Source organism: Trichoplusia ni, chromosome 4 (assembly GCF_003590095.1).
Source record: "Trichoplusia ni isolate ovarian cell line Hi5 chromosome 4, tn1, whole genome shotgun sequence".
NCBI classification, from domain to species: Eukaryota; Metazoa; Arthropoda; class Insecta; order Lepidoptera; family Noctuidae; genus Trichoplusia; species Trichoplusia ni.
Window position 1 is genome coordinate 7,099,122 of NC_039481.1, and position 13,511 is coordinate 7,112,632.

The following is a 13,511-nucleotide window of genomic DNA, read 5'->3' on the forward strand; positions in this document are numbered from 1 at the left end:
TATTGGGTTTTACTATCTTTTTACTATTTGGCATAATTGTATATGTATAAAGTTTTGCAGACCTGAGGTCATTTAGGATGTAACGCAGTGTAGATGACCTAAATAGGCTAACAGTAACTTCATGTTTTTAAGTCAACTATCGAAACATCATGAAGTCTCATTTTTCCCGGGAATCCCGGGACAGGACAGAGTCATTTTTCCCGGGACTCGAAAATGTATCGAGACTGAAAGCCTTAGTTAGTACGATTCGACTGTGGACTGGACATATCCTAGAGATGTAAGTATTTTACGAATAACTAAGATAGGTATAACGTGTTAATAAGTAGTCCTTGTTTTCACATGTATATTACTTATTTGTCTAAAAGGGTTAGAATAAGATAGTATAACTCTGATAGTAAGACCTCTGAAAAGGAAATTACATAAAAGTCATGTTATTATTGTATTACTATTTCCAGATAATACCTGCTGACCATGTTTGCCATTCATGCTGGCAGCAAGCTAGTTACTCGCATTACATTACTCGCAACAGAGGGAAGCTGCTCACATGTCAGGAGTATTATTTGGTACCTCAGCTATGCTCGCCATGAGGGCCTTACTCGACCTGCCCTCTTTTTAGATGAAGTTATACTAAGAATTAATTGATTTTGATAAAATAAATTGTATTGTATAAAAAAAGGATTGTTTTATTTACCTCAAAACTAATCAAAGCCAGACCTTTATCCTTCTCATCTCATCTCATCTCAGCCTATTGACGTCCACTGCTGCACGTAGGCCTCTATCCTTATCATTATCAAATTGTTGCCGTTCGCTGTTGTACATGGGTATCTCCTAACGCAAGCTGCACATGTGACGAGTAGGTACAATCCTCATCTCAATCTACCTACGTAAGTAAAACACTAAAAGATAACGACAAAAAGAATAGATCATTTACATACTTACTAAACTGTTTTTGTATATGTATTACGCACAGATTGCAGTTAGTCGGAGTTAAAAATTGTAGTGATATCATTGTTCTATGCGTCGAAGTAATTTTTGGACCTAGTTGACATTTTAAAACTCCCTATTTCAGTCTGCTTTCGTATGAATCGCCACTTAAGTACATTTGAAGATATTTCGATTATCCCCAATTTCAGCCCCCCACAACTTATAACCATTTTTTATAAAACTTGTCTAAGAACACTCGCAAATAATTTTTGGAATCAATCAATCGCTTCGGGCGGCATAATGCCACAGGCAGACAGACACGACAAACTTAAAATACCTACCCCTCTTTTTGCGTCGGGGTTATTTAATACGGACTTTTGAGGTTTAAGAGGCAGAAAATATTACTTTATTAAGAGCTATGAAAATGTTACTATCCATACTAATATTATAAACTAGCTGTTGCCCGCGACTTCGTCTGCGTGATTTTCAAGATGTGAAAAAATATGAAGTTTAATAATAACGATCATCGCAAAAATGTAATGCAATATTGAAAATGAAACACTTTTTTTTACATTTTAAGCTTGCTTTTTTTTCTAAATTATAATGAATCTTGAGCGGCCCAAAGACTATCAAATGTTTGAATCAAAGACATTTCATGGTTTACGATACTATCCTGGTGTCAAATATTTCACAGCTGTTTTAATGACTTTTTCTTATTTAATTCCAAAAAGAGGGGCTTATAACTTTGACATATCTGCCTGCCTGCCTGTCTGTCTGTGACATCATAGCTTCCGAACGAATTGTACAATTTTAATTTAAACGTGAATTATGTGCGAGTGTTCGTTAAGACATGTTTGACAAATCGAGCCCTTTAAAAATGGGGGGGGGATGCAAGTATAAAATAACAGAAGGTATAACTCAGTCTTAGCACTTCTGCTAAAAATGTTTTACTTTCGAGGGTTTCCATTTTCTAATTGGGTGGGTTATGATTTTCGAGCACGTCTGTTCTTTGGCCGGCCTACACCTGAAATTGTTAGACGGATTATGATAGTGATTATGAGGTATCATAAAATTATTATTGTACTGTAACCAGAGAGGTAAACCAGAACCATATTACTGAGGCCCCGGTGTCCGTTCGTCTGTCTGTCACCTGGCTGTTTCTCTGGAACAGTGATAGCCAGACAGTTGTTATTTTCACACACGATGTTTTCTGACGATATAAATAAGATGTCAAATTATTTTTGTGGACGGAGCTGATGAAGTGAGAGTCGGGCTCGGTAACTGTGGATGTTACATAGTGTCATAAGATATAAGATTTTGCAAAATTGCGCCCAGATAAACGGTTTCCTGAAACACGTTATGTTTGATTGTCCTCTTAATATTAAAACTCATCTTCCTCACAAACATTTGGAATATTTCCAAAATAAAAAAGTTGGTAAACGTGTTATCTTGGCCCCCTGGTGTTTTGATCATGATTTGCCTTTAAATTGCTGATAAATAAATAGCGTGAAAAAATATATCAGACACCCCTTTTTTTAAATTGACAATGACAAAAATCTAAAGTATAGGATATGTCTAATTTGTGATGTTACGACAAAGCAAAATATGAACATAAAAGTGACTTCATGCGCATGAGTTCTATTAACTGTACCAATTTACAAAGAAAAAATACGTATTTTATTCGTTAACCTACCTGACGATCATTGAAGTAAAATACCGTCATCCCTTCTGCATAAATGGAACTTAAATAAAGACTACATGAGGTTGGTTATGAGGTTACGCTGTCGATACCGAAAGCCAAAATGAATTTTCCAGACATTGTGTGACGGATGTAAGTGCTGATAGCTACACGCTATTATCAGCCTTATTGGAGAAATTTCCAAAAATATGTTTCTAATCCTCGTCGGCTTAGCTTTGGGATCTCAGAAACTCATTCAGTCTCGTACCTTCCCCTGTTTTTACCAGGCTACGAAAGAAGAAAATTTTAAATAAGTAGAGTTTACAATAAATTGTTAACGGAATCTTTGGAAGGGCCACGTGTGCGGTCTCTGTAATGGCGGATGTAGACCAATCAAATCGTTAAAATATTGAAAAATCCCAGTTATCAGTAGACATTATTCTATCAATAGATACGTAATGTCAAAAACCTTCTAGCGTACGCTCTTATTCATTGATAGCTTTGGTCGTACAGATCTTTCACATTGCATATCTATTATGAAGTTTTTATGCAAGTTTTCTGGGCTTTTCTATCCGAAATACTTTTGGCCTATGTAATGTAAAACGCAAATTTAAGAAAACATTATTTCATTGTTTGAAAGGCTTTTTTTTGTTTGAAAGTTTATATTTTTGTTGCTAGTTGTTACAGATGAACCAAGGTAATATAATTAACTGTGTCGTTCAGTAATTTATTGTTATGCATAATTATAGATGAGATCAATGTGAACTACATGCAACTTTGGGTTGAGTGTCACTACGAATTCTTTTATCTTGAAGTAGCATCGCCAACATTACCGAGCTTAAAACATAGGTAGATACACCTATCGTAAATAAACACAAAATCATATTACGGCATTCCACATTTGAACTTGAGTAATTTTAGTACACCAATAAAAATAAAAATAATTTAAGTTCCTTTGTTTCAAGAATGTACCGATTACGAAGTAACATTTGCATCAAAAGAATAATAATAAAAGTATTAATAGTTTATGTTTCTTTTATTTTAATTTTTGTCGCACTAGGTCTACATTAGACTTGAAAGAGAATAAAATGACTGATTTTGTGAAAATGATTTACTTTTGAAAAAATATATTATTACTCTGCCAAAAGTCTTAAGATAAATAGCGTGATGATTTTTGAGTAAATTGATGACCGTGCTGCCTACTACTCAATGGGGTGAAAATACACCTCATAATTGTATTACACGATGTTACGGGTGAGTCCAAAAATTTAAAACTTTACTGCTCATGTCTCCTGCATAGTAGCGTTATGGTTTTTGTATATTTGCTGTATCATGTGTACGATAAGGTTCATGCAAAATTTGAACGAAATATATTCAGTAGTTTATGAGATAATTTGATATTTGTGTATAGATATAAAAGGCTCCTGCTCACCCCCTGTAACGAAAAGCGAGATAGTAAGTAAAAAATATGTTGACCGGACCTCTTGTTGATATTCTCTGAAAATATGAATCAAATCTATCCAGTACTTTCCGAGATCTTTCCGGACATACATACAGACAAAAAGACAAACAGACAAAAATTCTAAAAATCATATTTTCGGCATCGGAATCGTTCGTAGACCACAAATTATTCTTTTTTAAAAATATTTAATGTACAGTTTTCACTTTTCTACAATTTTATTATATGTATAGATACGAAAGTATATTTGTTTCGCTTCCACGCCAAAAGTACTGAACCGTTTGTAATGAAGGTACACAGGTAGTCTAGACCCCGAAAAGAACTTTTTTTGGAATGGATTACGGCTTTGAGATTTGGCTTAAATATTATTTTTTGAATAATGAAATGTGCGCGTAGCGTTTTATGGTTATTTTGATTTTAAGGGTTGGTTATGGAGAGAGGGTCAAAGATTTCAAAAAGCTTTGCAATTTGACACAATTATTGTTTATATAAATCAATCAATGAAATTAAACGATATTTGTGATGGTTTGACAGATGATTCCATTGCCTGCAGTAAAATGATGCTAGCCACTGGTCCGACACACTTGAATAGAACTTGATTTGTTTTTTTACGGTATGTTATAACCACAAAAATTACCTTGTTGGATTGACCTTGGATGAATAATTAAAGTAGTCATGTAAATAGTGTACATATTTATTTTACTTTTATGCTATGCGTATGTATCTGTATGTCTATTGTCTGACTGTGGCACCGTAGTACTTATCGGATTAAGTTTTTTACTACCATCCCTAGAAAACAACTTTGTGTGTGTTTGGTACGTGGCTCTTAAACGGGTAAACCGATTGGGATTCTTTTATATTCCCATGTAAATATTCTTATTCGACCAGGTGAAAACTTTTCTGAAAAAAGTTAAACCTCAAAATATTCCTAAATGTTTTGATTTTTTGCCGTTTAGTCCTAAAACTACAACAAAATTACCAATATTGCTTAGATTAGAGGATTCAGAAATTTTCGACCAAAACTAGATCAGGCTATAGCTGGCTGATCGGAATTAGTAAGACAGCAACAAATTCAAGGATCTGCTGTATCACGATGATATTCACTTTAAACTGCTTATACATTTTTTTCGACACATTCTTATCTTTCTATTTATGTAAATAGATAAATATTTATTAGTAAGCATTAATTGCAATAATGAAGTAATTAGTATTGTAGATACTGGTTGCTGCTCGCGGCTCTGCCCGCGATGATCATCGCCACAAGGACGGTCAGCGTTAATACGTTTGAGTATTTAAGTTGTCATTTTGACAGATTTATCAAAATACTTACATTATACTTATTATAAAATTAACAAGTAATAAGAAAACTCTGATATCTCCTAAGGTATTTCATAAAATTAAGTAATGTAAAGGTTAACCAGGACGGCGACTACAATTAAATAAATAAATAAATAATAAATGCAGACACCTTCACATACATTGTTGTGAACCCAAAGTAAGTTGCTAAAGCACTTGTGCTATGGAATTCTGATACAATGAAGGTATCACAAACACCCAGACCCGAGACTATGTAGAAATGTGTGATTCGATAATGAGAAATGTGTGTAGGAAAATATAATAATGTATTATTTTTAGGCGACTGCACTGTGCTTTAAATTACGACGATTTAATATTTATATAAATAAATAAAAAATAATTACGTTTCTACCACAGTTTTTGTAACATTCAATGTACTTACTATTGCATGCATCCATCATCATCTCAGCCTATTGCCGTCCACTGCTGAACGTAGGCTTCCCCCAAAGAGCGCCAACCATTCCGGTCTTGGTTAGCCCGCATCCATCCGCTGCCAGCCACCTTCTTCAAATCATCGGTCTATCGTGCCGCAGGGCGTCCTACACTACGTTTGCCTAAACGTGGTCTCCACTCCAACACGTGTCTGCTCCATCGACCGTCTGTCCGTCTGCAGACATGGCCGGCCCATTTCCACTTTAGCGTGCTGACTCTGCGAGCAATATCGGTAACTTTGGTTCTCTGGCGGATGACTTCGTTACGAATTTCATTTTTTTATCCACCAGAGATACCCCGAGCATCGCTCTCTCCATCGCACGCTGAGCAACCTTAAATTTATGGACCAGGCCCACGGTGAGTGTCCACGTTTCAGCTCCATACGTAATTACGGGTAGGACGCACTGGTTAAAGACCCTGGTCTTAAGGGATTGTGGGAACGACGATTCAAAGATATGACGTAGCTTCCCGAATGCTGCCCAGCGCAAACGTATTCTTCAGCTCGCTTCCTTCTCGAAGTTGTGTCGCCCCAGTTGGATGGTTTGGCCAAGATATATGTATTCTTGCACAACCTCGCGAGCAGCGCCATTTACGACCACGGGTCTCGGAAGAACAAGGCCATTGTACATGACTTTAGTTTTATTTAGGTTCATTCCGAGACCCACACGTCGCGAAGAATCGCTTAGGCCGTTCAGCATCAGCTCCAACTCCAGCAGAGATTCCGCCATGATGACTGCACGTTTGCATGCATGATTGCACGTTTTACTAGAAAAATAAAAAGAGAAAGAAAAAAAAACGAGTGTGCTTATGGCCATACGGCTGAAGTGAAACTTCTTTCGCTCCGTTAAGGAAAATATGAGAATCTATTATTTTTTACGCGACTGCACTGTGCTTAGTTATACGGAATATATTTGGCTATAAGCGAGAGAGAAAAAGAGAATGAAAGATCTCTCTCTTTTATCCCCCAGTCAACGCCCGTTCTCTTCGAACGACCACATTTTTCGTAACGCTTGCTTCACGCGTTCGCCAGATTACTCCCCAAGACAAGCGAGCGAAAGAAATTTCACTTAAAAAAATGTTTTGGCTAACACTATAATAGTTAGTGATTCAAGTGGGAATTCAACTGGAGCTGTACATGTAAATGTTTGTATGTTTATATAGGTATGTTTTTTACCACGTCATTTTTTCTGAGTTGAGTGAGAATGAGTTCTTATAACAAAATAATGGCAGTTGCCTATTATTAATTTTCTAAAAAGAATGGTCAGATAAATGATGGTTTTGGTCCAGGAACTTTGGTTTTATAAACAAACGACATGATACTGGATCGGTGTTTATATATTATAACTAATTCACTGTAAGAACCTTTTTAAAGATGTTCAAAATCTTAATTCCACCTTTGATATGGATTTAGGTAAAAAGTAACTTGAATGAATTCGCATTATTTGATAGATATGTCCATCTCCTCCTGTACCGTTCCTTCTCTTTGGAAACAAGCTTACGTAATTCCATTGCTTAAATCATCCACTGCTACTACAGTTTCACAATATAGACTTATTTCTATTCTTCCCTTCCTTTTCAAAGTCCTCGAGCATATTGTACATCGCCAAGTTTCATATTTCTTAACAACTTACTCTCTTCTTTCTCCTTTTCAGTCTGGGCTCCGCCCGGGCCACAGTACTGTCACTGCCCTGATTAATGCCACTGATGACATTCGCTTGGCTAACGGTACTTGTTCTTCTAGACTTCAGCAGTGCATTTAATTCAGTCGACTAAGACGTACTTCTATCTACGATTTGCAAGTATATCGGCAATTCTCTCCTGCTAATGCTGATGCCGCGACATCCGCTATGAACCTCGACTTGGCGAACATATGTTCCTGGGCTGAGTCTTACGGCTTAAGATTGAACCCTATAAAGTCACAGGCGTTGATTATCGGCAGCCGACATCTGCGCAATGTCCTTGATGTAAATAGCATCCAAAAATTATATTTTGGCGGTGTCCCGATTCCTTACTCCGATACAGCTAAAGATCTAGGTGTAATAATCGACTCCAATCTATCATGGCGAACGCACATTAATGATGTTAGTCGCAAAGTGCATCATGCTCTTCACTCTCTTAAAAGCCTACAGTTTTTTCTTCCTACTAAAACTAAAATTTCTCTGGCACATTCTTTGATCTAGCCGTTAATATATTATGCTGATGCCTGCTATTTAGATGCTACCGAGGAGCTACTTAACAAACTTGAGCGCTGGCAAAACTTACCCATCTTATCCGCGAGAGCGTTTCTCGTACGTTAAGCCTACTGACACTCCGTGTAGATCCCACCTCCAAACCCTCCTCAAATTCCATCCTCACAGCACGGACTTCTACTCCTTTTCCTTTTCCGTGCATGCAGTCCGACTTTCGAACTCACTGCCGCCTGACATACGAAATTCTCTTACTATCGCTATATTTAAGAGACGAGTAAAGGAGCATTACCTGTCCTCTTAATTTCGTCTTTTATGTTTTTATGCTTTTTTCGTAAACCAGTACCTGTACTGTATTTGTAATCTATTTTCGTTCTCCTATTTCTTTTCCTTTTTGTTACCTGTAAATTTGTGCACCTATGTCTGTATTTCTAATTGATTTCTCCTTTCGCAGGTCTGCTGGAAGAGATTTCTTTAAGAAATAAGCAGTACCTTTGTACATGTACTCACAAATCTTATTTTTCTATATTATTTTTCTATGTACATAAATTGTTAAATAAATAAATATATTTTAAGACATGTCAGAAGTTGATTCGGCACCAGCTATCATGTATGAATGTGCGATAAACCAATAGTAACCTCGAACAGACAACAGAGGGCTAATAATGATAAAGTGAGAGAGGTATATGATTATCCATAACACTATATATATGTGATTTGTAGACACAATTTGGCAGACGTCTTCTATAGGCAGCACTCAACTAGTTAGTTTCGTAAGGGAATATCGCGATGTTGTTGCGGATTGTAACCGCTGTAGCGGTACTAGCGCTGTGCAGGTGTGATGAAGGCGAGTGGAAGGAAGTTCGTATTTCTCAGGGAGTGCTCCGCGGTCGTAAGGCTTCCGAAGGGCCTTACGCCTTCTACAACATCCCGTACGCCACAGCACCCACTGGAGCAGACAGATATAAGGTGAGTTGAGACTGAACTATTTCTATTTATGAACACTTTGATAGATGTTGTATGTTAGTTTGAATTTTTATTAGAACGTTCGAATAATCAAATACGTTAATATTATGATAGCTGAAAATGATACAAAAAAAATTAAGCAATGCTAATTGATTGTTAATTTTTAGGTTCTTTTTTTTCAATATTTGTTTGGTCCGACGTTAGTCAATATCCAATCTTACAAACTACATTGGCACATTACGTTTATCTAAAGGTTGCTTATCCGTGTTTCCAGTTATAGGAACGTCTTTACGATAGGAAGCAGACATGTTTAGACTTGTCTGATTTGTCTTCGTTTTTGGCCAATCAGCATGATACTATAGTGGTTAAAGATAAATCAAACTGGCAAGTAATGATTGTAAATATCACCATGACAAGTCACAATTATTGTCCTTAGGTATAATTTTTTGGTGATTAAGCCATTTGGATACTTCTCAACATGGTGTTTACCTACTATCGGCAGCCAGTTTCCAATGCCGGCCAGTTGTTTTTTTTCTTATTTTTTAAATTTATGTTGCCAATGTTATTAATAGGTGCGTATTTCAATAACGGAAATAATGATTTGTATTTTTGAGAAATTCAAACTAGACTTCAATAATTGGACTAAGGGTGCTTATAGTAGGATAGCCGTCTTACTATAAGCGGTTAGTCTTGAAATACTCAATGAAGCAAGACTATGGGTACATGGTAACATAGGTACATGGTTAAACCTATGGCATTTAGAAACTAAAGTTACAGCAGCGAATGCGACCTTCGCCTTATTGTGACCGATCCAACTAAATCATAACAATACAAGTTTACATTACCTACGCTTTCTGTGAAAAAAAAAACATTAATATATTTAGACCAACCTAATGTTACTATTTTGTTTTAGGCTCCGCTTCCAGCCCCCGTGTGGTCGCAACCTCGAGATGCTGTTGATGAACAAGTAATGTGCTACCAAGTGAAACATCCTTTAGTAAAGCAAGGCTTAATGAAGGAAGACTGTCTCATTGCAAACGTCTTTGTTCCCGACACTGACCAGAAAAATCTTCCCGTCATGGTATACGTTCATGGAGGAGCATTTGAATTGGGTGTGGGAAATATGATGTCACCTAAGAATTTAGTAAGAGAAAAGAACGTTATAGTAGTTACGTTTAATTATCGCCTCGGTGTGCAAGGATTTTTGTGTCTTGGTACAGAGGACGCACCGGGTAACGCTGGGCTGAAAGACCAAGTAGCACTACTTAAATGGGTGCAGAAAAATATCGCCAGCTTTGGCGGTGATCCTGACAACGTCACCATTTTAGGAGGCAGTGCTGGCTCCATATCTGTAAGTTTACTGATGCTGTCGAAGTCCGCGGAAGGACTTTTTACTAAAGTTGTCCCGGAAAGTGGAGTTAGTGTATCATCTTTTGCAACTCAGATCGACCCTATAGGAAAAGCCAAAAATTACGCCAGAATGTTGAACTTCCACGATGTCGACGATTTTTATGCTTTACAAGCATTTTATAAGAATACTCCCATAGCATCACTGGTGACTGGTACATTCTTGGACATTAAAAATATTTCGCTCATATTTTATCCATGTGTAGAACGCCAGACCGACAAAGAGGCTTTCCTTACCGAAGCCCCAATAAATATAATAAGAAAGGGGAACTACAAGAAGGTCCCAGTTTTGGTCGGTGTTAGTAATATGGAAGGTTTATTGCAAATGTTGAACTACGAAAGATGGAAAAACGACGTAAACGAAAATTTTTCAGACTTCTTGCCAGCTGATTTACAGTTTGAAAGTGAAAAAGAGAAGAATGAAATAGCTCAAAAAGTAAAAGAATTCTACTTTAAGGGCAAGCCTGTGGGAGATGAAACAGTACTCGATTACGTTGAATACTTTGGTGATGTTATGTTTGCGTATCCAACTCTCAGAACAGTTAGGCTTCAAGTAGAAAATGGACATGATCAGATATATTTGTATGAGTATTCCTTTGTGGATGAACAAACACCTGTAGTGCCTCATACAAATGTAAGAGGAGCTAACCATTGTTATCAGTCGAAGGCAATTTTTGACGGAGTATCATTTGTGTCGACTGATGAAAGTAACTTAACGCCAGAATATAAACGAATGAAAGCGACAATGAGGGACATATGGTACAACTTTGCAGTTTACGGGTAAGTTACAACATGACGTCATTGGTAACCGTCTTACTCGGGACAATGTTAGTTTTCCATAGTTGCTCTGCGCTTAGAGATGGCTTTGAGTGCGACAAGTCAAAAGTCGTAAATTTACATTTTCGGCGCCTTCGTACTTAACAGTTACAAAACATTTTATTGAAAAAAACAACTACAAAAGAGTGAGTTTTTACTCTTTTCTTGATATTCTTGATTTGGAATTTATTGAACTTCTTATAATTTTGTTTCAGTAAACCTGTGCCCGAAGGTTCACCTCTACCAGCTTGGCCGGCGACAGACGCCAGTGGCTCTCCTTACATGTCCTTGGGAAGAGAGATTGAACTAAGGAATTCATTTTTGAAAAGGAGTGCTACTCTTTGGGATGGCTTGTACCAGAAGTACTACAGAGTGTCAGAGCCACCACAGCCTCCCACAAAAGGCCGTACTGAATTGTAGTTTTATTGTTAAAAACTACTGCAGTGTTACTTGACTATGTAACCGATCCACAATATCAGGGCACGGAAAAACGTCTGAGTCATGGGAGTTAGTTAAGAAACCGTTTTGTACAAAAATAAGTAACGTTTTCAATAAAATTCTAAGAATTTATTATTAAATTAGCTTTCGATGTTATTAAAACCTTTCTGGGATTTCTGAAATCACGATTTTTTTTAAATCATTTAACCTACTCCAACTGATCCTCTCCCTTCACAAACATCGTTGATTTGTCATAGCTATAAGTTTATGTATATCTACATAAGTCCTCGTTAACCTCGTAGTTAAATAGCATAAATATTCAGACAAAAAAGTGATAAATATGCTGTGATGCTCCAACGACGATCACCAATCAAATCTACACTAATAGGAAAGATTTGTATGTATGTATGTTATGAACCATCTCAAAAAGTACAGGACCGCTTTCGAAAACTCTGTCACAATTAGAATGCTTAACTATCCCAGATTAACAAAGGTTATATACATTATTCTGAAAAAAAAAATGCCATATGACATTAATCATTAAGGTTATTTGAAAAATATTGTGTGGTCGGCGCTCACACCAGCATGGGCACCGAAAGATAAAGAAAAGAGTAAAAGTAACAGACAGTAGTAGATTAAGAGTAGAACTCAGGAACTACTACTGGTCGAAAAATTATGTCAGGGTTAATTAATACCTTCACAGAGGAAGGCTTTCGGAAAAATCTTTCTTATACCATCTGACCACGCGGAAAAATTCGCGGGCAACTTTAAAGTACACCAAGCTGTCATTTAGTTTACAAAGAAAACAGTAAATAAGTAATATAATTAAGGTTGTCACGGTTACACGCCAATATTAACAAAAGCTAAAAGAAGGCGCAGTTACGTTTGGTTATGAAAATGATTTGGTAAGTAGTAATAAGTTTGGAGGGGTGGCGATTTTGTGGCAATGGCATTTTTTAACAAAAGTTCCGATATTCTACGACGTCAAAGGCAAACCGAGTTCGAAGCAAGCGTTACGAAAAATGTGGTCAGACGAAGAGAACGGGCGTTGACTGGGGGATAAAAGAGAGATCTTTCATTCTCTCTCTCTCTCTCGCTTATAGCCAAATATATTCCGTATAACTAAGCACAGTGCAGTCGCGTAAAAAATAATAGATTCTCGAGTTTCAAACAATATAATTGTTTATGAAACAATTATATTGTTTGAACAAGGTTGTTTCATAAATCATCTTCGAGCACCATCATTCGGAGCCTTCCAACAACAGCAACAAGCTACTGTCTTAAATTATATTGAAAAATCAAAGCATAAAGGACAAAAAACATGCGCTTACCTACCTTTCGAAGATTTCAAAAAGCTTTGCAATTTGACACAATTATTGTTTATATAAATCAATCAATGAAATTAAACGATATTTGTGATGGTTTGACAGATGATTCCATTAGCCTGCAGTAAAATGATGCTAGCCACTGGTCCGACACACTTGAATAGAACTTGATTTGTTTTTTTACGGTATGTTATAACCACAAAAATTACCTTGTTGGATTGACCTTGGATGAATAATTAAAGTAGTCATGTAAATAGTGTACATATTTATTTTACTTTTATGCTATGCGTATGTATCTGTATGTCTATTGTCTGACTGTGGCACCGTAGTACTTATCGGATTAAGTTTTTTACTACCATCCCTAGAAAACAACTTTGTGTGTCTGTCTGGTACGTGGCTCTTAAACGGGTAAACCGATTGGGATTCTTTTATATTACCATGTAAATATTCTTATTCGACCAGGTGAAAACTTTTCTGAAAAAAGTTAAACCTCAAAATATTCCTAAATGTTTTGATATTATTGC

At 36.6% G+C, this 13,511-nt stretch overlaps 1 protein-coding gene across 1 annotated transcript; it reads left to right on the top strand.

Annotated features, from left to right (window-relative positions):
* Nucleotides 1–8,783: 8,783 nt before the first annotated feature.
* LOC113492796 (esterase FE4-like) lies at nt 8,784–11,802 on the top strand. Its single transcript, XM_026870475.1, has 3 exons — nt 8,784–9,004; nt 9,915–11,188; nt 11,440–11,802. The coding sequence occupies exons 1-3, from the start codon at nt 8,825–8,827 to the stop codon at nt 11,642–11,644; spliced, it is 1,659 nt and encodes a 552-aa protein (XP_026726276.1). The 5' UTR covers nt 8,784–8,824; the 3' UTR covers nt 11,645–11,802.
* Nucleotides 11,803–13,511: the final 1,709 nt, after the last annotated feature.

Excerpts from the sequence above, each read along its gene's own strand:
- LOC113492796 (XM_026870475.1), top strand. The coding sequence starts at position 8,825 with ATGTTGTTGCGGATTGTAACCGCTGTAGCGGTACTAGCGCTGTGCAGG. Across the intron at positions 9,005-9,914 it reads CTGGAGCAGACAGATATAAG|GCTCCGCTTCCAGCCCCCGT; the intron begins GTGAGTTGAGAC and ends ATTTTGTTTTAG. Across the intron at positions 11,189-11,439 it reads TACAACTTTGCAGTTTACGG|TAAACCTGTGCCCGAAGGTT; the intron begins GTAAGTTACAAC and ends ATTTTGTTTCAG.